The sequence below is a fragment of the Emys orbicularis genome, chromosome 18 (genome assembly GCF_028017835.1).
Source record: "Emys orbicularis isolate rEmyOrb1 chromosome 18, rEmyOrb1.hap1, whole genome shotgun sequence".
NCBI classification, from domain to species: Eukaryota; Metazoa; Chordata; order Testudines; family Emydidae; genus Emys; species Emys orbicularis.
Genome location: NC_088700.1, coordinates 20,774,334 through 20,799,935, shown reverse-complemented (window position 1 = coordinate 20,799,935; position 25,602 = coordinate 20,774,334). Strand labels below are relative to the sequence as shown.

The 25,602-nt window shown below is 53.9% G+C and overlaps 1 protein-coding gene across 1 annotated transcript; it reads right to left on the bottom strand.

Annotated features, from left to right (window-relative positions):
* Positions 1–554: 554 nt before the first annotated feature.
* On the bottom strand, positions 555–25,602 carry SAPCD2 (suppressor APC domain containing 2). The gene is made up of 6 exons (XM_065418955.1): positions 25,107–25,602; positions 11,894–12,027; positions 3,902–4,048; positions 2,618–2,719; positions 1,393–1,518; positions 555–683 (listed from the first exon to the last, which is right to left on the bottom strand). The coding sequence occupies exons 1-6, from the start codon at positions 25,600–25,602 to the stop codon at positions 555–557; spliced, it is 1,134 nt and encodes a 377-aa protein (XP_065275027.1).

Below are 25,602 nucleotides of genomic sequence, written 5' to 3'. Positions count from 1 at the left end.
CCTTCGATGCCAACAGGAGTGTTAAACAGCAATACACAGTCCTCTTCGGAAAGCAGCCGGCATTCAGCCATGTCACACAAGGGGCTGAAGACCGTACAGCTGCAGCAACAGCACTTGGAGGGAGGAGAAAACCTTCGGAGTACGGTGCTCCCCCCGCCCCGAGTGAAATGAATCGGGAAGACGTGCGTGGTGCCCCGCTCGATTTCCAAGGCAGAAGGGCAGCAGCGTACCTGAGAGGGAGACGCCGTCCAGTCACAACACAGAGCACAGGTGTGGGGAGATGCCAGAACTCTGCCAGGGAGGCCTGGGACAGGCTCTGGTATCAGACAGGGATCAGTTCAGGGGCTTTGCTAGCACCTCCGGACCTATCTCCAAGGAGCAAGGGAACCAACGCGACCTGGGCAGGAGTCACGGCCCCATAGAAACCCACAATAAGCCTAGGCCCCATGGAGGCTCAGACCTGGTGTCTAGGCTGGGGCTGCTTTTGCAGTGGTGTCCCTGCCCAGCCCCTCCCCAGAGCCCCGGCCTGGGGTGGGGGAGGTCAGTTAGGGGGGCTAGATGAAGGTGGAGTCCAGCTGGCTTGTTTCATGGTTATTTCGGGCCCGTGCCTCAAATAGCTGCTTGATCAGGGCGGATTTCTCCTGCTCCAGCTGGGTGATCCGCTCGCTCTTCTCAGTCACCTCCTGCACAGGAAGGAGGAAGAGCCCTGGTGAGTGGGGAACATTCCCTGTGGGCAGCAAGCCCTTCCCAGGGTCCTGCCCCTCCCCAGACACCCCGGATGACCGGCTGGATCTCCTCAACTCCAGGGAGTTTCATTTGGCCAGAGCAAACTCCAGGTGGTTTAGAGCGACAGGCCCAAAGCTCTCACGGCAGAGCATGAGCTCCCCCCACTGTCCCTGCAGCCCCTGGTCGCCAGTCCCCGCTTAGCCTGTCTACAAGGCAGGTCACACGATGGGTACACCTGCCCCCTCCCTCCCGGCCCAGAGCTGTCAGCTAGCACCTGGCGTCCCCCCTCCCCCAGCCTCAGTGAGACGGATTCCAGTGGCCTCCAGCTGACGTGCTCAATTCCCCGAGCCCTCCAGGCCCCTTGTGCCGTGTGGTGAGAGGGCAGAACCAGAAGCCGACACCGCTCAGCAGCCTCATTTAATGGGGGGGCTCCGAGTATCTTTGCTGTGCAGGGTTCCCCTCTCATCTACGTGCTTCTCTTAGGCCTGGGTCCCACTCCCACAGCCATCCTCTCCCCCCCCCCACACACTAACCTCCTCCCAGAAGATCCCGTCCCTCTGGCTCCGCCTGCCCCAGGGGCTGGCTCCCAGCTCCCCTGCCCTTCCTTTGGCCCCAGTTCCAAGCTCCTGACCCTCTCCCGGTGGGGGGAGCCCCCCACCCCCTCACCTTGGTGAGAAGCCGGTTTTGCTCCTTCAGCATACTGATGGCTTGCTGGGGCCCTGCCAGGGCAGGCGGCGGCACGGGGGCAGCAGGGACCTGTCTGGTCAGCGCCGACGAGGAGGAGTTCAGAGGCTGGGAAGGAGAGGGAATTAATCTTTCTACTGTCTGTCCCCACTAGCTTTCTGCTTCCCCAGCCTCGGGCCAGGGCTGGGCTCTCCATGTAGATCACCCGTCACAGCCCTCCTCACACCTGCCTCCTGGCGGCTGATGCCTCACTGACCTGTCTCCACTAGCTGCATGTCGGCCTGGCATGTCAATACACAGCTCAGCCTGCAGAGGGCACTGCGAGCTCATTGCTTAACCCACAGCGAGTTGCGGGGGTGGGGGGAGCAGGTGCCAATGGACTCAGTTCACCAGCCGAAGCAACCAGGGAGCTCATCCCTCAGCACCAATCCTCTGCACCAGGGTTTCGTCGACCTGTGCAGACCTCCCCCTCCTCGCCCCCACCCCAGAACCTGAGAGCAGTGGAAAGAGCCACATTCGGCAGCAAAGAGGGAGGAGAGGAAAAGAAACTGGCCGTGACACGACAGGTGCAGTGGCTGGGTTACATCCTCACCCCTTGTCCCAAGGGCGCAGGGCTTCCCATCCCTGAGGTGTCTGCAGCCCCACCCCACAGCACTGATCTCGCTGGGTCCCTTTGCAACCTGAGTCTGTCCTTCCCCAGCATGGAGACTTTGTTTTAAAGTCTCTAGAGCTCTGCCAGGGGATAGAACGGGCCAGAGAGTCACTGCTCATTCTCTGGGACCAGAGGAATTACCAGACTGTATCAGGCCAGGGGTCCATCTAGCCCAGTGGCCTGTCTCCGACAGCAGCCAGACTCAGCGGGAGGGGCTGGATCTCGGAAGGAGGCAGGGTTATAGTTCTGCATGTTCGAATTATCCACGTACCGGCTAACCCCTTTCTGAATCCTGCTGAAGTGCTTCACCCTGTGACCACCTACAAGCGTCCCATAGACCAGGTGGGCTCTAAACCCTTGCTAGGTTAGAGCCAAGAGTCTCCAGGCACCTGCTCCTGTCCCTCAGCTGAGGGACCAGGCATTCCTACGGGGCCGTAATAATTCCGTTTCTGGTCTGGTGTCCCCCTACACTGCTACCATTGATCTAATGGAGAGCGATACAAACGGCCAGCCCTGGGAGCAGGGGCACCGGTGCTACCAGGACAGCGCGCTCACCTTCCCCGAGGTGGACAGGAGCTCTCCGAGGCAGCGGTTCACTTCCTGCAGCTTGGGTAGAAGGCGACCCAGGTGGCTTTGGCTCCCCTCTGGGAAGAAGTCCTGGAAGAAGCAAGGGTGGGAAGGTGGAGTGAGGAGCCAGTTCTCCAGGACTTCATGCTGCTGTGATGTGCAAGCAGAGACAACCCAAGAGCTCGCTGGCCTTCATCACAACTCCACGGGACTCATCTTTCAGGACCCAGCCTGGCTGGCAAACTGGGCGGGTGGAAGGGAATATTCCAGCCAATGCTGACTTTAGACTGGGGTGGGACGTGCACTTCTCCAGAGAGCCCAGGAGGGTGCACGCCAAGGAGGCTGCTGGGCTCATCTCTATTTACAAAACCATCCTGGCCCGGCCACATCTCTGCTCCTGCTCTGGAACGCTGCCCCGGGCAACGACCAATGCCACATGCGTCAGAGGAGGGTGACGGGATAAGCACCTGACCCAGCCAGCTGGGCAAGGAGGCATAGGTATGTGTGTGCACACGGGGAGTGAGGAACCCTTCCTGGACACCACAGAGTTGATCCCCTTCATTATCTCCCATCTGCAGAGCTACCGGGGTGATTAACGATCATTAAGGCCCAGATCCTCAGAGGGATTTAGGCTCCTAACTCCCACAGAAATGAATGAAGTTATGTGCCTAAATCCCTTGGCAGATCTGGGCCTAAGAGCTTTGGACCCTTCTCCAAAAGGAAACAATCCACTGAGCATTCGGCTGCCTTTTTGGGTACAGTTCTGCCTGGGTGGAGGCAGGAGTGATGCCCCTGGGGCCAGAAGAGTGACTCCTGCTGGCACAAGGGGCGAGTTGAGCCTGCGATTAAGTCCCACAGGTTAGCGCCACGCTGGGCAAAGCAGGTTCCCTAGAATGGGCCGGGCAGCTTCTCAGCTCATTTGTGGGACAAGGTAAGAAAAAGGGGGAAGAGAAGTGACCTGCCATATGTCTCTTCCCCTTCACAGACTAAGTGACCCTAGCTGCCCTAACCCCTCCACATATGTAAGTCCCACACGTACCCACTCCCCCCATCCCCTTCACAGCCCACCTCCACTGACTGCAGTGGGAGCAGAGTGTCAGTGCTGAGTGCTTCTGCAGATCTCATCCCATGTCTCCATTAGATCGTTAAGGGGAAGTGATATTAGAACTTGGTCTTTCCCGTCTCCGGTTTTAACCAGTCCTTTATCCAGCCCCCCCCCCCAGGCAGGGCACTCAAAGGTGAGACGGTCCCTGGAGCAAGCCCCACACTCACGTTTGTGGTTTTGTTTTTCCCCAGGTGTTTCTGGCACTCCTGCACTGTCTGGATCTGCTGGTGGTACCATTCCCGGGCACGCTCCACCATCTCCAGCCCCTGGAGCAGGAAGTCCTTCTCCTGCTCCAGCTCCTTCATTTGCTTCAGCTGCAAGACACAAAACCCAGGTACTTTAATACCCCCTCCAGCCAAACCTATGGGACGTCAATCACACCTCCTGCCCTCCTGAAAATGGGTCCTGAACCCAGGGCTGGGAGTCCCCAGAAAGCTGCCGCATCCTGGCCTCTACCCAATGGCTACTGAAACCACCTGGACGGAGACGCTACTAGGGCTATAGCCCCAGCCAGGGCACCACCCACAGGAGCTCTGATTGGAGGATCACCTGGCTCCACCAATTGGTCCAACTATGCTATTTAAGCCAAGAGGAGGAACAGGAAGTTTGTCTGAGCAACAAGGTGGATTCCTGTTGTGGCTGCATTGGACCTTGCTTGTGCCTGACTGCTGCACCCAACCCTGCTCCTGCCTTACTGTTGTCTTCACTCCTGGTCCCACCATGCTTGATCCTTGCCTCTCCTCCTGCCTTATGCCTCACCTCCAGGCCTGGCTCTGACCCCGGCCTCTGCCTTCCGACCTTGACTCCGGCATTTGGCATCTGACCTCAGCTTCCATTCCTAGTTCGGACTCTGGCTTGGCCCCTGAGCCTTGGCTTCATTCCCCAACCTGTACGCCTGCTCTGCCTTTAGACCTGACCACCTACATCCTGGTCCATAACACCACCATCCATCCCTGGAGCGAACCAAGGCCAAGCGTTCAGAGAAACAGTCCTGCCAGTCTCAGTTCTGGAGCCAGCCAGGAGTGACCTAATCCAAAGCCCAAGTCACTTTGCTTTGGGTCCAGTTCACGACCACATCAAGCACAGAGGAGATGCTCAGCCTCTAGCCATGGCACATGCAGGAATTCAGTTACCAGCTGCAGACCCCGGCAAGGACGAGACGGGTGAAAGGTGGCTCATCCCCTTGTGGCAGCTTTAGAGAAGCAGGAGCAAAGAGTTCAGGAGAGAGCTGCCAGATTTGGGCATCCTGACATCAGCTGATGAGCGAAGGGATGGAAAGCTTGTCTCTGTCCCCTCCCCTCTTCTCATGGACCCTGGCATCCCGTCAACCTGCACATTCGGCTATAACCAGCCTTCAAGAGGATGTGGACCTAGAACAGACATGGAGAACCGTAGCCTAACTGGAGCATGGGGCTTCTTTACGGTGGAATATGAAGCTTGGCTACAATCAGACGCTCTGGGGTGGAGATCACTCATGGGAGCCTCCTTTCTCAGCAAGTCTAGGTGTCCCTTTACCGCTGCATCATACTGGCATCCAAGAGACTAGCTAGATCAGAATCGCATGGACATGTTTGTCTGGTCAGACCCACAAAAAGTCCCTTACCCAGCTTATAGAATTGTAGGACGGGAAGGGATCTCGAGAGGTCATCTAGTCCAGTCCCCTGCACTCATGGCAGGACTAAGTATTATCTTTCATGTAATATCTTTCAGTATTATGTTTCAATAGCCTAATGGGAGGTGGAGACCATGACACACCAATCCGATCCATCATGCAGCTGCTGCAAAGCCAGAGGAAGACAGACAACCAGAGAGCAGATCCATACTCAGATCGCTACTACTCAGAAGGTTCTTGCTCCATGGAAAGCAGGTTTCTCGGCTAGGTTGAACCAAGTGCAGGTCATGGGAGAGTCTCCCCTCCCAACACCCTTCCTTCCTTCTTCCCCCAGGCTGCAGCTCCCACCCTGCCCACGTTAGATCAGTCCTGTTGCTCTATTATAAATAGTGGCTTAATGGGTTAGGTCAATAGGAAACCTCTGCATTGAGATTTCATCTCAATTGCCCATGCAGCCATGGCAGGAGATTTCCTCCTCCGAGCTGCAATTAAGCATTTCCCTTATCACTCTACAGGAACCTGCAGTTTAGTCTCCAGTGCATGATGCTGGATCTCAGATACTCCAGTGCTCTACACTGCATTGTTCAGAGATGTTTAAGGGGGTTAGGGGCCAAATTCCACAGGCTTCTTTGAAAATCCCTGGTCATTTAACCCAACATCTTCTAGCTTTGGGGCCTAAAGCAGCCACCTTACAGAAGTTTAAGGCTGCGAGCTCACACTGTGTGGAACGTTTATTATTGGAAGAACGGCAGAGTGAAACACACATACTAGAAACCTAGGAAATGCAGGGTTAAGTTCTCCTCTGTCCAATCAGGCACTGACTCACACACTGATAACTGCCATAACCATCACCCTGCCCCAACCAACCAACATTCTCAGAACAGAGCTGAAAGCATCGCACATTGTTCTACTTGATGTTTGGGCTTAATGAGGGCTAGTAATTATCTGGTATCAGGAGGCGGGTGGTGCAATGTGCCATTGGCTCAGCACATGGACTAACTATATGACTCCACCGTGAGCATCCAACCTTTGAGAGGGTAATGAGCAGAAGAACGGCAGCACCAGCCATTGCTTTCCCAGGGTAGGACTCAGCCGCATGGTGCGCTGGGGATCCCTCTGGTCACGTATGTAATGACAAATCCCGGCAGTAAAACAGCTGGGGCGAGTTTCCAATGGGACGTTACTAGAGAGTGGGGCCAGGACAGTTAAAGCAGCCGGCTCTGCGCACGGGCTGGCCTTAGGTCACCAGCTCTTAGTTGTGATGAAAAGGGTTGGGGGAAGGGGGGATCCCCAGAGTCACTTGAAGGGATGCTCAGGGCTCCACTTTCAGTCCCCCAGACTGGGCTCAACCCCAAGCCCTGACCCAAGCAAAGAATGGCAGAGTTAAACACACGTACTAGAAACCTAGGAAATGCCCCAAGCCCTGAACCGAGCAAACTGGGACCAGAATGTGAGAAAGAATCAGGGACCCAGCGAGAGCCAATGGCCTAGCAACCAAGCGGGTGCAGTTCCCATGGACAGCAAGCGTTTCTGCCCCCAGGTTTGTTTGCATAGCAGACACACGACATCATGGGGGTGTGGTTCCTCTCTCTCTCTCCAGCCAGCACAGATGCCAGCAGGCCGGTAGCTGCCACCAGGCAGAGAAGATGGCTCTCCAGACAAAGTTTGGGGGGGGGGGCAGGAGGGGTGTTGCCTCCCGAACTGCAAGTCTCAGATAGGCGTGGAATTGCCCCCCCCCCCCGAATGCAGAGTCCCATTGGCCTGGCTTGAGCGGCCCCACCACATCCAGAAGTCAAACTATGCCCTCAGGACACCAGTAGACCTTAACAAGAAGGCGAAGGGCATATTGGGCTGCATTAGTAGGAGGAGCATTGCCAGCAGATCGAGGGAAGTGATTATTCCCTTCTATTCAGCACTGGTGAGGCCACACCTGGAGTATTGCGTCAAGTTTTGGGCCCCCACTACATAAAGGATGTAGACAAATTGGAAAAAGAGTCCAGCAGAGGGCAATGAAAATGATCAGGGGGCTGGGGCACATGACTTACAAGGAGAGGCTGAGGGAACTGGGCTTGTTTAGTCTGCAGAAGAAGAGAAGAATGAGGGGGGATTTGATAGCAGCCTTCAACTACCTGAAGGGGGTTCCAAAGAGGATGGAACTCAGCTGTCGTCAGTGGTGGCAGATGACAGAACAAGGAGCAATAGCCTCAAGTTGCAGTGGGGGAGGTCTAGGTTGGATATTAGGAAACACGATGTCACTAGGAGGGTGGTGAAGCACTGGAATGAGTTACCTAGGGAGGTGGTGGAATCTCCATCCTTAGAGGTTTTTAAGGCCCGGCTTGACAAAGCCCTGGCTGGGATAATTTAATTGGGGTTGGTTCTGCTTTGGGAAGGGGGTTGGACTAGATGACCTCCTCAAAAGATTAGGGTTGGAAGAGACCTATGATTCTATGAATAAAGCTCAGAGCTATGCATCTCCCTGTCAAATCAAGTTTTGGTGCTTTCATTTCTGGAGCACCTACTAACTGGAGACAATGCAAGGCTTCAGCAGTATGGGCTAGACACCTAGGTGCTAACCTGATTTGTAACCCTGGGAAACACTTCGCCTCCCTGTGCCTGCTTCCCCATCTGTAAAATGGGGATAATGATACTTATCTCCCTGTCGAAAGATTTTTGAGATTCACTGATGAAAAGTACTATTGTTATTATCATCTATTTAGACTGGAAGGTCTTTGGGAAAATGACGGTCTCTTACTATACGTCTGTACAGCCCCTAACACTATGGGGTCCTGAGCCAAGTGGGGGCCTATAAGTGCTCCCCTAACACAAATAAACAAAAAGCTTCTATAGCTGTATATAGCAGCCCTAATACAAACAAGAGATACAAGCAACTGCATGTTTAAAACCATCGCAGGAAGTGAGCGAGTCCACACCTAAGGAGCAACAGCAAGAATTATTAAAAAGCCATTACAGAAAAATCCTTTTCAAACGGCCACATCATGATGAAGCTAAACACACAAGGTCTCCTCTTCTCCAGGCTGCACCCAGCCTGCAACACAACCCAGAGCCCACACCCTTCTCTGGGCTTCGCTTTTTCAAACACAAGATGTGTTTGCAATTCAAACGTTGACTCGCCAGGCCTGCGAACCAAGCACAGCAGAGCAGGAGACGACTGCCAGTATCCAGGGATTTCAATATTACCGAGGGGAGAAGGCAAGTTTAGACACCACTTGAGTGCTGCTCACGCTTCTCATACTCTGGGTATATAGCAGGCTCACACAATAAGAGGGACTCAGCTCATAATCCTAGAGGCCACTCGCATGCATTTCACTTCTGTAAAAGAGGGACAGACTGGAGGTTTATCAGCCTTCCCAATGCTTCATGCAGCCTGCCAGACGCCCGCAGCCACAGCAATCCCTTGCAATCCATGCTAGTCACAGCCTGAGCCCTCCAAAGCGGCAGGGCAACGGAGCTGATCTCTGCCTGTCCCCTTTCAGGAGACGGACACACGCAGCCAGGCCAGCGGACTGCCCGGGACATACCCACAGGAAGAACTGCAGAGCCTTGGAGCTGCACAGGCTGCTGCTCAGAGGAACGAAGAGGGTGCTGTATGTCGCGAGGACGCCCATCCAGCTGTGTCCGCAGCCGGGCACCGAATGCCCTGCCCTGGCCCGGCCAGTTACCATGGTGACCGGAGGAAAGGACAACATCCCACTCGCCGGTGGGACAATGGCATCTCTGCTCGGCGAGCGGATGGAAGGCATCTAGTCAGCTGGCAAGGGAGGAGCGTGGGTTACGGATGCTGGCGGAGGCAGCTTCCAGAATGGGAGGAAGAAGCAGGGGTCCCTTCCACTCGAGTGGGGATGGCCTGGACGGGGGGAGGGGGGGGGTGAGGGGGCACTTCAGCCCGGGATGCTCACGAATGAACGAGCTTAACCTCTCGTAAAAAGCCTCGTCCCAGCTGCAGAGAAGCCACAGGGGGAATAGGCCGATCAATGGGCTCAGTGAAAGACAAGCCAGCTGGATACACGCTGTCCTGGGGCCACTGCACAACCACTCCCAGCGCACACAGGCGAGAGGGGTCAGCCACACGCTCCACTCGCCCACTGCTGGGCCACAAGCGGCTGCAGCATGGTGCTTGGGATTCAGAGGGGGCTCTGGTGTCCCAAGGAATCAGCATGCCGAGAAGGGACTGATTTGTTTTTAGGCTGATCAGGAATAACCACCCTCTGGCCAAGGCTCCCAAAGCACTTTACAGCCGAGAGAGAGAGGAGAGGCAGGCTGGTCCAGTGGTTAGAGCACTAGTCTGGGCCATGGGAGATCTGCATTCAATTCCTGCTCTACCACAAGCATCCTGCGTCACGCTGGGTAAGCCACTTAGTTTGTCTGGCTCAGTTCCCCACCTGTCGAATGGGCATAATAGCCCTGCCCTGCCTCCCAGGATCAAGAGAGTAAAGCCTGTGAGGAGCTCAGACTACGGCACTGGCGGCCAGAGAAGTACCCCACGCAGACAGAACACCCAGAGCGGTCGGTCAGTGCCATTACTACCATGCTCCAGATGGGGAAAGCGAGCCCAGACCGGGGAAGGGACTCACCCGCGATCCGACAGACAGGAATCGAACCCAATCTGCCGAGTCCCAGGTCAGCTCCTGAACCACAAGCCCAGCCTACCTCGCTTCTCCAGCTGTGCCTATTAGCAAATGTTAAGGCGTAGCATTGAAGTCAGTGATTGCAATCCACAGTGCTGAACGCTGCCTCAGAGAGCTGGGGGTACGAGAGTTCCCCTTAGCTGACTCTTATCTGAGTAAGGGCCCCTCCCCATCTCAAAAACAGCAACCCAGAGTGTCCAGTCTGGCTGAATGGAGGTAGAACACAGCTTTCCTGAGGCACCTATTATTCCCCTGCAAGCGCTTCACAGCACTGGCCCTGCTCCAGCTCCAGCTCCCACAGTGAGCAAAGGGGATGAATTCTCAGCACTGCTGCAGCTTGCTTTAGCAAATGAGCTCCTAATTCATGTGTGTGCAAAGCCCCCACTAACCCCTGGGGAGAACCAGGCCAGGAATCAGAGCGTGTTATGTGGCCGGAAGCTGCTGTGCCGACATAATCAATGCCGCACAAAGGCAGCCCACGTGCCCTTCAAATCGGGGGTGGGGAGGGGGAGAGAAGAGAGAGATATTGGCATTTGAGAAAGGCAAGAACCGGTGCAGCAGGGCAGCACGCTTAGGATAAAATAATGCAAATTACATTGCACGCAAGGTACAGGAAAGGCAGGAGCTTCCGTTAACGTTACTAATTCAAACTGCCCATAGGCAGGTTTTTGGATCATGAGCCGCGTGGGTGAGCTGATAATAGGTACTTCTATTGCACACCATGGCTCTCCAGGGGCCGATTCCCCACCCTGCTCTGGGGCCAGAGAGGGGACAGGCTCCCTGGCCTCAGTGCATATTAGCAACTCTAACTTACCATTGACAAAAGGTCTCTTGGGGCGTCTTATGCCGGCTGAGGATCAGGCATAATGGACCTCTGCTCCAACCCTTCCCCACCACGCCCGCAGTGGCTGGGACAGGAGATGGTAGAGAGTCTTCCGCAGTGGAGAAATTCTCCACCAGCCATCCACAGAGGTTTTAGTGCAAAGGGGACTGAATACATTACATCAGGGGTAGGCAACCTATGGCACGCGTGCTGATTGTCAGTGGCACTCACACTGCCCGGGTCCAGGGGGCTCTGCATTTTAATTTAATTTTAAATGAAGCTTCTTAAACATTTTAAAAACCTTATTTACTTTACATACAACAATAGTTTAGTTATATATTATAGACTTATAGAAAGAGATCTTCTAAAAACATTAAAATGTATGACTGGCACGTGAAACCTTAATTAGAGTGAATAAATGAAGACTCGGCACAGCACTTCTGAAAGGTTGCTGACCCCTGCATTACATGATCCAGCCCCTAGAGTTTGGCCCTGACCCTCGAGTGACCTGGGCCCTGGCAGATCCCTGCACCAGCGGAGTACAACTGAGCCTGTACTAGGCAACACATGTCTTTGCATTTAATTTCTCTGGTATGTTTGCAAAAGAAAAAGACTAAAACATTAATCTCGGCTCTGAAGCCCCCATGCTCTGCCACAGCGTTTAGAAGTCAAAGGAGCATTTACTTCTGCGGAGACGCAGCGGTACAAACCCACCCATTTGATTATCACACTACGGCATTAGGCGTTTACAGGCTACCTAGCGTCCTTGACTGTTCCCTTTGCATAGGTTGCAGGATAGAGGGTGATTTGTAAGAGACTGCGCAGTGATGCAATACATGTTAAAAGAAATATCAGAATCTCTCACTAATACCCCACAAACCCCAAGTTCATGCTACCCCGTAGGACAAGTGTAACCACAAAACACCAGGGTGGACCAAGAGCGAGACTGGGCAGCTCTCCTTCCAGTACACCCACCAGGCAGCAAACAGCACGTAGGACAGCAGAACTCCTAGTGGTTGCAGCTACTCCTGGCAGGAAGGACAGTGGCTGGGAAACCAGGACACAGCTGCTCCCCTACCATGCCATAGTCCACCCCGTTGGTGATGGTGTGTCTCCGGTGCTCACCGCGACCTCTCTCATGCCGCCGAGCGTCCACCACCCCCGTGCAACTGCCCTCGCAATGGGACTGTCCTGTGGGCTTCCCATCGGCACCTGCAATGGAGGAAGGACATGCACATTTTGAAGAAGGCACCGTGCAGGGACATACACCCAACACGAGAGGATCGGAGGATTTCTCCATATATTCTAGAGGCTTTAAAAAAATAAATACAATTTAAAAAGGACCTTTTAACCCATTCAAGTCCGGGCTGAGCACCAAGAGGAGTCTGCAGGTTGGGATTTCAGCCTTGCTCCGGCAGCCACTCACCTGGCCATGCCTGGGTATTGCAGAGACCTCAGATGAGCACATGACCTTTTCCCCCGCATGTACTGCAACGCGGTACACAGCTTACATCCCAGTTACTCCCACGGGGAAGGACCTCACGGGTTCAAGTCAAGGAAAGCGGAGGGCCAGGCCCACCAGCGAGCGGCCAATGCTCACATTTGTAATAAGAGCCAATGCTGGAGGAGAACGTAACACTCTCACCTCTACTTTCTCTAACCAGGGGAGGTGGGGCTGAGTGGAGAATTAATCACAGCTCCCATTAACTGCAGCAATAACAGGTTTAGCAACTTAAGAAGTCAGCCCCACATTGCAGAGGGTGGGGAATAGGGTGACCAGATGTCCCCATTTTATACAAACAGTCCCAATATTTGGGACTTTGTCTTATAAAAGCACCCATTAACCCCCCCCCGTCCCGATTTTTCACACTTGCTATCTGGTCACCCTAGTGGGGAATGAAAGAAGAGTACATCAGCCAGCTTACTGCAGGGGAAAGGAGCCCTCACCTCACCCTCTGTGCCTGGCCCTTCCACCAGCACTCATGCAAATCCAACCTCGGGCCCTTCCAGGCACCAAGAACAAACATATTTGACCCTGGTACGGAACCACCTTAGGGGAGATCAGATGCCAGACACCACCTTCTCCCAGAACCCAAATCCTCAGCTACCCACACGGCAAAGGACAATCCTTGTCGCATCAGCAGAGCGGGCAGCCCACGTTGCCAGTCGGGTGGGCAAACAAGACCCATCAAGGTTCTCCTGGAAGATTCCGTTAAGAAGCAGAGCTTGCAGCTAACTGAGATACTATCAGAGTTCATTTCCCTGAGTGCCCGAACATAGACCCCTGGCCTGCTTAGGGGCCTTGTCACATTTAGTCTACCAGTGACTCTGAGGCAGGTCGACCCTTCCCCATTTTGCCACGTGGCCTCCTGCGCTCATACCCAGTACCAGACAGCCAAGAGTCACCCCATTAAATCATACTGGCGCCTTTGGTAAAGGGTGCCCATTGTTTGTTACGCAAAGGTGCTGCTTGGGGGTGCAGGGAGGAGGGGAATCCACTCTGGATTCCACAAGCGACCTGCTGGGCACACTGGATCAGAGCTTGAGACTTTCCTTTGGTGGAGCCACGCCAGGCATGGAGAGACAGGAGGGTTCAGTTTCTTTCTGGTCAACACTTGGGTCAGGTGCATTCAGTACAAAAAAGCTACATTGACATGTGCTCCTGCCTCACAGCAGGATTCCTGCAACCCCTCTCGGTGGGTCACCGTGGCCAAAGCGATCCCAAGACCTGGGCTGCCTTGCCCACTGGCCTCAATGGCTGGAAACAACCTATCCACCAGCACACGCTAGGGAGAGTGGGCAGGGCGGGGCCTTCCGAAAAAGTTGTGTAGGGCAGATTAGAGCAAGGACATGCCGCTGGCTCCACCTGAGCCGAGAGGTGGGTCAATCGAGGGGTGTGTGGGTGAGCTGTACACATGGGATTCAAGGGGCTTATGAAGTAGGGCCCCCACTTGATTTCACGAGGGCCATGACAGGCTTTGGTGCTTGTCTCCTATAAAGGGCAGGCTGCTTCTAGCCAAACACTGCATTAGTCACCACCTGGCCAACTAGACCCTTAATGACTCCCGCAGCCTAGTTCTCTCCTGGCTTGTGCTGCCAACGCTTCTAATCTCCATGCAAAGTCGCTGGCTCCAACACAAGCTGCTGTGCTCGGGGCTGCTATGCATTTCTTCAACACCAGACGTTTGCCTCTTCCCTGCCCTGGCTCCTGAGGTCTGTGATCCCCTCCCCAGCCAGCCCAGAGAGCACTCCAGGCCACCCCGAGCTCTCACATGATTTTCCAGAGCATCAGCAGCCTATCTGCCACTGGGTCAGCACAGAGACCAGACCCTGACTGTATGGAGACAGAGCTTTCAATGGGCTTCCTGCCCAGTGAAGCCACTTTGCCCAGCGCTGGAGTCCGCTGTAAAGTTCATCCCTATGATTTTATAGCAAACATACACCCCACACACACCCCTGACCCCGACGGGTGATCAGTGCCAAAGGAGTGAGATTAGGCCTGAGAGCACAAAGGAGTTTGCTTGTGCCCAGTGTCCTGCAGCGAGGTGCTGAAGCCAGTGCCCATCTTTCCAGGGCCTCTCCTCTGTCAGCAAGAGCTGCCCACCTGCTTCCTCACTCCTGTTGCCCCCCATCACCCCAACTTCTCCTGCTACCCGCAGCAGATCCTCATCCCCCTCACCTTTGCACCTCCCGCCCACTTCATTGCTGCAGCTTGCCCTGCCTCTTGGCACACAGACCTGGAATCCAAGGTTGCTCTTTCCTGGCCTGGCCTTCTGAGAGCAACCAGCAGCGGGACAGGAACAAACAGCAGGGGGAAGCTACTCACATTAGGAACCCCCACTTGGGAAGCAGGTTGGGGGTAAGATCAGAAGAAATTCCACCCTAGCAGGGCCGGTGCAAGGAAGTTTTGCGCCCCCCCCCCCGCCCCCCCCCCCACAGCAGCTAACCCTGCTCGGGGAGACTCTCTTCCCCCCCCCTCCCCCCCAGCGGCAGCTAACCCCGCTTACTAACTAACTAACCCGTTACTGCGGGCGGGCGGCCCTCCCCGCACACACCCCCCCCCCCCACCGCAGCTCACCTTCACTCCACCTCCTCGCCTGAGCGGGCTTTTAGGCGCCCCCAACCACTAGGCGCGCTAGGCGGCCGCCTAGTTTGCCTAAATGGTTGCACCGGCCCTGCACCCTAGAATCCGGACCACGTTCTGTCTCTCAGCAGCCAGAGCCCACCCTCACATCCTCCTCCCCAGAACCCCCAGCACAAGGTAGCCAGTTCCTAGGTGCCACCCTACGCAGATGTCAGAGCTCAATGTCCAGGTTCCGTAACCAGGAGCTAAGCGAGGCGTTGTAACCCACCCTCCAGGTGTTGAATTGGACTCTCCTCCACCACGAGTTGTCTGAAACGCTGCCCCACAGTCACCACATGGAGAGGAAGCCAGGCCAAGCCAGCGCATGGTTGTGGTAGACAGTCACCTGTTGAGCCTGGTCCAGGATTTGTGATCAGCTGAACAATGAGGCAGGTGCAGTGATGGACTCCTGAGTTTACCTAGTGCGGGAGACTCTTTCCCACCGACGCTTCCACTCGATGAGAACACAGATTGCAGCTCTCTGGCGGGGGCAGATTAGCGACTCCCCTATGAAGCACGTGCTGTTTAGTGCTCAGAGCAGCAAAGGGCTGACAGCACCAGACCGAAAGGGGTAGAAAGCAGGCATGATCTGTGCAGAGTGCCTGCAGCTGCTTTGATCCAGAATGCCAGCTGCTGCTCGTTAATCTTCCGAACAGAGTGTGCTGGGCACACGGAATGGGGCTGTGGGACTTTTCGCACTGTGAACATGTCAGGTAGGGACTGAGCCAAGACCACCAAACTCATGACTCTTGTGAGGCTGAATGGCTAGTGAATCATCAACCACTGCGCCCATCAGTCAACAAGGCACAGGTGGGAGGGGTCTTTGAAGAACCATAAGCCATTCTGCCAACAGCCTTTGGCTCCCTATGATACTGAAGGGGGAATGTGCCAAACAATCTGAGAGGAACACATCCATCTCTAACGCTGTACGATGCGCCTGCCACGCACACCCTTGCCAAGCAGAGGGATAGTCCCCAACCGAAGGCAATCATGCTTTTCTTCATTAAACTAAGCCCTGAAGCAGATATGGGAGCCCTCTTGGATGAAGAGCATCACAGAGGCAATGACCAACTACAGAGGCTTATGCTGCTTTTACAGGCTTGTGTCTACTGCAGATTTGGACACTGTGCTGAGCGCGAAGACTCTGGATTTTAATCCCATCTGACCCTCTGACTCAGTGGGTAGCCCCAGGCAAGTCGACTGACCTCTGGGCACCTGAGCTAGGCCCAATGAAAGACAGAAGATCAAGCAAGAATCATGCTAACAACCAGATGCTGCATGTGAGCCAGCGTTCCCTGGGGGGAGAGGAATCAACTCATCAGCAGTTACAGGTGGAAGGGACCTGTTAGGCCATCCAGGCCCCTGTTCTGCCAGTGCAGCATATTTACAGGTGCCTTGGCCAGTCTAGGTTCAAACAGGAACAGGAGAACAGCAGCCCGGTATCTTGTCGCCAGATGCCTCATGGTAGTTTTACACTTTCCCCTACCAGGCAATTAGGCCATAAACTGCCCAAGGGGGAAGTTTCTTCTTTACCCTTTGATGGTTAGTATTTGGCTTGTGCAATAAAAGTTAGAACAAGACACCCACCCATCTAACTGCCCTGTTTCCATTTTCCTGCCCGTGCTCCCCTTCACCCTCCTGAGCACTCAAGAGGGGCCACTACAACTGACCGGAGCTTCGGCACGGCGAGGGCAAATCCCAGGTGAGTCATGAGCTGGGGAGGGATGAAGGATGAGCCAGTAGTTCAGGCACTAGCCTGACATTCTGCAGCTCTGGGTTCAATCCCCTGCCCTGTCACAAACGCATAAGAACATAAGAACATAAGACCAGCCCTACTGGGTCAGACCAAAGGTCCATCTAGCCCAGTGTCCTGTCTTCCGACAGTGGTCAATGCCTGATGCCCTGGAGGGAACGAACAGAACAGGAAATCATCAAATGATCCATCCCCTGTCGCCCATTCCCAGCTTCTGGCAAACGGAGGCTAGGGACACCATCCCTGCCCATCCTGGATAATAGCCATTGATGAACCTATCTGCCATGAACTTGTCTAGTTCTTTTTTGAACCCTGTTATGGTCTTGGCCTTCACAACATCCTCTGGCAATGAGTTCCACAGGTTGACTGTACGTTGTGTGAAAAAACACTTCCTTTTGTTCTAAACCTGCTGCCTATTAATTTCATTTGGTGACCCCTAGTTCGTGTGTTATGGGAAGGAGTAAATGACATTTCCTTATTTACTTTCTTCATACCAGTCATGATTTTACAGACCTCTATTATATCCTCCCTTAGTCATCTCTTTTCCAAGCTGAAAAGTCCCAGTCTTATTAATCTCTCCTCATATGGAAGCTGTTTCATACCCCATTTTTGTTGCCCTTTTCTGAACCTTTTCCAATTCCAATATATCTTTTTTGAGATGGGGCGACCACATCTGCACGCAGTAGTCAAGATATGGGCGTACCATGGATTTATATAGAAGCATTATGATATCCTCTGTCTTATCTATCCCTTTCTTATGTAAATATTTTTCATTAGTAGATCTCACCTCTTTTGCTAAGCACTTTAAGTATCATTATCTCAATTTTACACATGGGGAAACTGAGGCACAGATACCCTGTTCAGTGACTGTCAGCACAAGTTCTCATGTTCACTGGTGAGGGCTCAGAATTGGCTCGAAAGGCCAATAAATTGAGACTCAATCCTCTTCCCACATTTCATCTCTGCAGCAAGTTCTAAGTCGCACCTTTTCCCACCGCTTCCTGGAATTCAGAGCAGAACTCCGTTGCACTAGGACAAACATTCTCATCTTGAGCTCCCAGTCTGTTGTGATCTCTCTCGAATGAATTGTTGGATGATTTGAGCCTCAGTTTCCTCTTTTTTATTATAGAAGAAACTTTCCCTCTGGTTAGTGATCCCATAACTGCCTACAAACACCAGGGTCTCTTACACCTTCCTCTGAAGCAGCTGGTGCCGGCCCCTATAGGAGCAGGATGCTGGGCTAGATGGTCCGATCCAGAATAGCAATTTCTGCATTCCTAGAAACAGGTATAATAAAAATGATTGGCTTGTAAACGATAACAGGGCACTTCTTAAACCAGGGGTTCTCAAACTGGAGGTCGGGACCCCTCAGGGGGTCGTGAGGTTATTACATGGGGGGGGGGGTCGTAGGGTGACCAGATCGCAAGAGTGAAATATCAGGACACATTGGGCGAGCAGGGGGGAGGAAGAGAGCCACAGGTGCACAGCCCCGACCGGAGCCATGAGAGGGGGCGCACAGGCCTAGGAAGCTACAAGAAGGGTGTACGGCCCTTGCTGCAGCCCGCACCACAAGCCACGGGGCCAGGGGCGCAGGGCTCCGGCTCCAGCCCCCAGCAGAAGCCACGGGGCCAGGGGCGCAGGGCTCCGGCTCCAGCCCCCAGCAGAAGCCACGGGGCCAGGGGCGCAGGGCTCCGGCTCCAGCCCCCAGCAGAAGCCACGGGGCCAGGGGCGCAGGGCTCCGGCTCCAGCCCCCAGCAGAAGCCACAGGGCCAGGGGCGCAGGGCTCCGGCTCCAGCCCCCAGCAGAAGCCACGGGGCCAGGGGCGCAGGATCCTGGTTGCAAAATCAGACCCAGTTGAAGGGCAGGGGAGCGAAGGGTCACAGTGCTAGCCCTGGCTCCAGCCCCAGCCGCAGTCACAGAGGGGGGGCCCCCCACAGTCCTGCCTTCAGCTGTCAGTGGCTGAAGCAAACCAAGTCACAGAGGTCTGGAATCAGTGAGTGTCACGGCCCCCCCAACTAAATTATAGACTTAGCTATAATCCATATTTAAACCTACAGATTTATTTGTACACTAAACAAACAACAGGGATAAAGGGCTGGGGTTTTTATTCAGTTAATAAATCAGCTTCCCAATTTGCATACCTCTCAGACATGCCAGAAGTCTAGTACTTCTTGGATGACTTTGCCCAGAAGCAAGTCAGGACTATGGCAATCACAAAGCTGTAGAAGTCCTTGCAACTCCTCCAGAAATTCATTTTGACAAGGGTTTCACTCCGCACCAAGTCTATGCTACTTCGATTCTGGACATCAGTCCATGCACCTTTCATGATTGAAAATACACGCTCTGTGTACACGTTGCTGACTGGTATACTGAGCACGTATGACACCAGCTTTGTCATGTTCAGGAATTCAGTGCTACCGTCCTTGTTTCTCAGCACTTGAGACCAGAGTTCCCCAACTGAGTAGTTTCCAGGCTCCAACTTGGAGTTGATGTCTTTGATGATACAGTACTCATCATAGAGCTGATCAAGATCCACTGTTTTCTGGAGGTTTACAGCTGTCACAGCCGCAGACAGATCCTTGTATTCGAATGCCCTATTAACTTTGATGTTCAAGCACTGGGTATTGAACAAGTAGTCAGTTGTTGAAAAAAATCAAACCATTTCTCCAAATATAGGATCAACACATCATAACATTTCATGAAGTCTTTCTGGAGACATGCAGCAGTGACAGGCAGCATCTCAGTTAATGCATTTTCAACTTTGGAGCCAAAGAATTTGTCATTTTTCCATTGCTGAAGTTTAATTCTCAGAGTATTCATTATGGCATACACTTCACATGCTGTCATACTCTCATTTTCCAAACAGAGCACAGTATCATTGAAGATTTTCAGGACATTCTGGAGGAAAAACAGATGAACCTCAACTTTGCTAGGCCCCTCACCTTGTTCACGGTTTTCCATGTCCGAGAACAGCATCCACAGAGATTTTGGGCACTTCTCACTGCCCAGAGAAACAAAGTAGCACTTAACAGCCTGCCACCTATTTACAAGTCTGTTTACAGCTGGGAAAAGACTCAACCAGAGTGTCAGAACGTGGCGCAATAAAGTGGCATACTCCATATCCACAAAGTCAAACATATCCTTCAATGCTGCTACTCTCTTAGCAGAACTGCTGAAATGATTGAACGTCTTAATCACCAGAGTCTCAATATCAACTTGTAGGGTACTGCTAGCATGTTTCACGGCATTGTGCACAACATGGCCAGGGCAGTTTGCAGGCAAGATATTTTCATTTTGTTTTTTTTTTTTTTAATTCTGGTACACTGATGTCGCTTTCCATAATTCACGTTTGCATTATCAGCACAGTATGAAGATGCTTTGTTTAGGTCTAGTTTGTATGTCGCAAGTTTTTCAAGTAATGTGTTGCTTATTGCCTCTGCAGTCTCTTCGCTTTACTCATAGAAAAGTAACAGTTTATCTTGGACCCCATGTTCGGGTGTCCAGTATCTCAGTGATAAGGGGAAAGTTTTCACATTGCCCTTGTTAGATGCATCTGTGGCAACTGAGAAATAGGGACCATCTGGCTTGCTGAGGTCTTTTAAAAATTCTGTTGAGAGCGGTGACAGCACATTTTTGATCAATGCCTCCGCTTTAGTCCGGCCACAGCTGACGTGCTTCGCAATCGTTGAATCTGGATACAAGGTAGGCACCAGTTTAAGTTCACAGCGACGCGAGCGACAGGAATGTTGATGGACTGTGTGGTAAACCTGAGTTAGCTCAACAGCGATAACCTCCTTATTGAAGGATTCATTTGGCCTGCTGAAAAAAAAATGTGAGACCAGGGTATTGCTCTTGTGAGTCTGGGTGTTTCGTCCATGATTTTTTTAATCAGCATGATGCTTAACATCAGACTCACCGCCATGGCAAATGCTAAATTCCTTCCTGCATGCTTTACAAAAGCCTTTTGTATCACACTCTTAGGATTTCCGAATCCAGGTGTAAGCGGTTTTCCATTCTGTCCTGTATCTGCACAGTCTTTTTTGGTTTTTGGTAGTTGGCTCCTCTCTTGCCGTTGCCATTTCGGGTGGGGTTTTCGGCTGAAGACCGTTAGCTAGCCACTGAAAAGAACCGCACAGTCTCTCTGCTTCTTATGTGCCCAGTGTAGTTTGTCCTACGGTATGCACTGTGGTTCAGAACTGTAAACTACATATCCCTTCTGTAAATTGCGTTACACCGGAAAACAACCTGAAAAACCAAAATTGCCAGTAGAGAACAGATCCCAGTCGGGTTTAATGGGACATTCCCAATCAATTAATTTTCTATTTCACTACCAAATTTTAAATTTTACCTGAATATCGGGACAAATGGCGCCCGATTGTACATCAAGCAGATGTACGCCGCCAGGTGCGATCCCTGCTTGCCAATGTGGGTAAGTGACGTGGGCAGCAGCTTAGCAGTGCTCAGCCCCGGCTTGCCCTGGGTGGAATCAGCATCTGCAGAGGCAGGCGTCTCCTTTCCTTGGCTCTGCCATGAGCTAGGTGGACCGGTCTGCACACACACTGCTGGGGGGAGCATGCAGCTGTTACCTCTGTGGGGCACCTGCCCCTGCCTCCCCCAGGCAAAAACAGGTGGGGAAAGAAAAGCTTTGAAATGGCAACTCTCCGATTCTAGCAGCCTCCCCCATCGAGCACAGAGCCACAGCTCGTTTCAGAGCCAGTTCTAGCCCTTCCACTGCATCCACGGAGCCGGCTGCAGGGGACTCCCCGCCAGGCTCTGCAAGCCAGGGCTCCCTGCGAGCTGACCTGCCCAGCCCATCTTAGGGGCACCCCGAGTGCAGAGGGGTTCTGCTCCAGAGCCCCCTACTCCCCCCACCCCCAAGAGCCACAGGGACCTGCCGGGGGTGGGGGGTCCTGGCAGTGCCTACCTGGGGCAGCTCCCAGGAAGGATCTGGCAAGTCCCTCTGACTCGTAGGATCAGGGGCAGCTGAGGGGTCTCCATGTGCTGCGCCCACCACAAGCGCGAGCTCCGTGGCTCCCATTGGCCAGGAAATGTGCCAATGGGAGCTGCGGAGCGGGGCTTGCATGCGCTGGCAGCGCACAGAGCGCCCTCCGCCCTGCCCCGACCCTAAGAGCCAGAGGGACCTGCCAAGGGGCAAGGTGGGGAGTCCCGGCGGTGCTTACCTGGGCTCCTGGGAAGCATCCGGCAGGTCCCTCTGGCTCCTAGGATTGGGTCAGAGGGCTTTCTGCCCGCCCCCGCAGCTCTGATTGGGCAGGACGGAGCCGGTGCAGCATGGGAGACCCCCTCACCGCCTCTGTGCCTAGGGGCCGCACTGCCGGCTCTTGCTGGCGGGCGGGCACTGGGAGCTGCCCCAGGAAGTGCCGCCAGCCCCGGGACCTCAGGTGCGTGCCGTGAGCGGTCCCTGATATCGGGACAAAGGGCGTCCCGACCGACGTGGGACAAATCTCTTAAAATCGGGACTGTCCCAATAATATCAGGATGTCTGGTCACCCTAGGGGGTCGTGAGCTGTCAACCTCCACCCCAAACCCCACTTTGCCTCCAGCATTTATAATGGTGTTAAATATATTTTAAAAGGTGGTTTTAATTTATAAAGCGGGGGGTCGTCGCACTCAGAGGTTTGCTATGTGAAAGGGGTCACCAGTACAAAGGTTTGAGAGCCACTGTCTTAAACTGTGATCCATGAACTACAGGAGGCATGCGGAGCACTTGCTGGTTCAGTAGCACTAAAAGACAACTAAGTACACACGGAATGATTTCCTAATGTTACTCTCCATCTAAGCAATTGCTGGAATAGCAACAGGGATGTTATGTGATCACAAACAGAAGGGCACGTGGCCTCAGCAGTCCTGAATGAGGCTTGATCCACAAGATAAATCATTCTGTGAAGATGAAGTTCCCACTATATAAAAAAAAGTTTGAGAGTCTATTACCACATTGGTTATCAAACTTAACTCTGCGATTGGTTCAGTCGCATTTGCTCAGCTAGCAGGGGGCCCTTTCACTGACACACAAGACATGGCGATCCGTCCGTAAACCTGAACGAACATCTGAACGGCTGCATTTCTAGCCACCAGAGTGATGTCACCTACATCACTTTAGGCAACAGGACAACTACGGGCATGTTAATGTTAAGCCCCTAATATTTCTTGTTCATCACTGTAACAGACAAGTCACCACATGATGAGGGATACAAGTTAAAGGTGCACCAGTGATTGATTGGGAGCTGGAAACGGGAGTCAAGTATATATTGTGAAAGTAATGCAGTACAGGGCCTGAGCTGAAGTCCATAAAAAGAATTCCGTTGGCTTCATGGGCTTGCATCAGGCCCATAAGGAGTGAATTTTTTGTTGTCTTACATCAGAGGGAGAAACAGGTTTGCACTGCTTGAAACCAGAGCTACAGGTGTTGGTCCAGACACACCCTGGCCTTCTGCCATCTCTACCGGAGCAATCCAGCAGCAGTGGCCTTTTTCATGATTTGAAACTATGAAATTGCTGAATTTCCGCAGGTACCACAGCAGCAAACTTCCCGCATTTTCTTGATCTGAAAACCATCCAAAGGGTCAGATATTTCAGATCCAATGACCAGATCAGAGCCCAGCAGAAAATAACCTGAACCAAAGTCTTCAGGAAAAGCAGATGAGGCTGCAAGAGAGTGATGGCACTTATCCAGTAATCTGCACTCCATGTGAATACTGCAGTTACTCCTCCACATGATTCTGGGGAGCCAGGCTAGAGTCCATTGTACGCCTCAGCACCTCACCTTACCCACTTCCCAGATTCATTCACACCCCTCAAAGGGCCAGAACAGCCTCAGGCAGGGGAAAGAAGTTCTATTTTGAAGACTGTGGTGGATTTTAAAACCCACAACATTCAATCACAATAAAATCTGGTGCATTTTTATTTTATTTTTTGTCAGAATGCAAGTTCTCAGAGACAGATGTCAGCTTGGCGGGGGGGGGGGGGGAAGAGAAAGGAGAGGAGTCCGTGAAAGAAGAAATAATAATCATTTAAAAAAAAAAATACAACCCCACAAGCACAATGCAGACAATTGGTATCCACACAGCCACACACTACCATCCTTACTCCAGGTGAGTAGCATCTTTGGGCTAGATTGTGATACTCTTGCTCACATGGAATAGTCACTGACATTCTGAGCAAGCCATTATTCAAGGTGCCAAGTAGTTTTCAATGACCCTTTTGAAAGGCCAAACTGGCCCTTCCTCTGCATGCAGCGTTGTTGGAGCCGTGTCAGTACCAGGTTATTAGTGAGACAAGGCGGGTGAGGTCATATCTTTAATTGGGCCAACTGCTGTTGGTGAGAGAGACGAGCATCAGAGTTTACACAGAGCTCTTCTTCAGGTAGTCTCCATGAAGTCAATGGAGCTGGATGCTACTCAACATGAGCAAGGGTGGCAGAGCGGGGCCCCGAATCCTGCCACCTGCTTCTGTGTTTGTTGCCAGTGTAGAGAGACTCCCCCACCCCAAATTACTCCTTTTAATAAAAAAGTCTCAACGACAAGCGGTGCAGGCACAGGAGGAGAGACCAATCAGGCGGTGAGTTTCAGACCAGGGTGCTGTGAGGGCATTGAGCGAGACAAGGGGTGGGGGCTAAGTTCCCTGTAAGCTGCACGGCCACGCAGCAGCCTATTTAGTGCCGTGCAGGTGCTCAAGGAACCCACCCAGGGACCTGCCGCAGCTGGGGCAGGGGTACCCCCCCCAAAATCTGCACCTAGCCCAGCCCCCAACCAGCCGTGCCCAGGGCAACCCTTTCCCAGCCCAGACTTGCTAGGGCCAGGGGAGGGACACCTATTTTGCAGCCCCAGCCCCCAGAGCTGCAGAGGCTGGGAGAGGCACCTCTTCTCTCCCCCCCATGCCCAGGTGCTGCTGTGGGAAGAGAGAGCTGGGGGGAGTCCTCTCTCCCTGCCATAGCCCCTAAGCATCCTCCTACACCCCAACCCCCTCATCCCCAACCCCACCCCAGGGCCCACACCCCCAGCCAGAGCCCTCACCCCCCCCCCCCGCACCTCAACCCTCTGCCCCAGCCCTGAGCCCCTCATCCCCAGCCAGAGCCCTCACCCCCCCTGCACCTCAACCCTCTGCCCCAGTCACACATCACCTCCATATTGGTGCACATAACAAAATTCATTCCGCACCTGGGTGGGGAAAGTTAGAGGGAGCACTGGGTCGGGCCCAAGCCGAATTAAACGGCGAGCCCAAGGCTGGGACAGGCAGGCAGCCTGCGCAGAAGCTGCCGAGAGCGGGCTCTAGCCCCAGGAGCGGAGAGGGGCCGTGTGGGAAGGGGAAAGCGAGTCTGGCTCAACCCAGCGAGGCGCAGACACCCCCCACCCCGGGGCTGCGGATCTCCAGCCCACGGCCCGTCCCTCCCTCACTCACCTCTGCTCCTGCCCCGGCTCTCCCCCTCGGCCCGGTGCGCGGGGGCTCCCGGCGGGCTGGGGATCTTCTCCATGCTCCGGGACGCGCTGCCGGCGAGCCCGCTCGAGCACCTGCCCTTCTCCGCCAGCGGCCTGGGCTCCCCTTGCCCTCGGCCCGGCCCGCCCTTGGGGGCGGCGGGGTCGCATCCTCCCGGGGCCGGCCGGGCCGCTTTACCCCCGTTCGCCGGGCTCAGCAGCGAGGCCCGGAGCCCCAGCACGAACCTCTCGAAGGTGAGGTAGCCGCTGGCCGGGGCCGCCTGCCGCAGCCCCTCCAGCACGCCGGGGGGGAGCTCCCGGGCCTCGGCCCCCTGCCAGCGGGACTCGATCTCCCGCAGGTGCACGTAGCCCCGCCGCCGGTCATCCAGGATGTCGAAGAGGGTCCGCAGGCTCTGCAGGAAGGCTCTGGGCAGCCCCTCCGTGCCGCAGGGCAGCGGGCGAGCCCCGCGCTCCGGAGCCAT

Bases quoted from the DNA above. Each gene is read 5' to 3' on its own strand.
- SAPCD2 (XM_065418955.1), bottom strand. From the start codon at position 25,602: ATGGCTCCGGAGCGCGGGGCTCGCCCGCTGCCCTGCGGCACGGAGGGG. The intron at 2,720-3,901 runs GTGAGTGTGGGG...TGCTTCTTCCAG, and splicing joins GGAAAAACAAAACCACAAAC to GACTTCTTCCCAGAGGGGAG. The intron at 684-1,392 runs GTGAGGGGGTGG...CTTCCTGTGCAG, and splicing joins AAAACCGGCTTCTCACCAAG to GAGGTGACTGAGAAGAGCGA.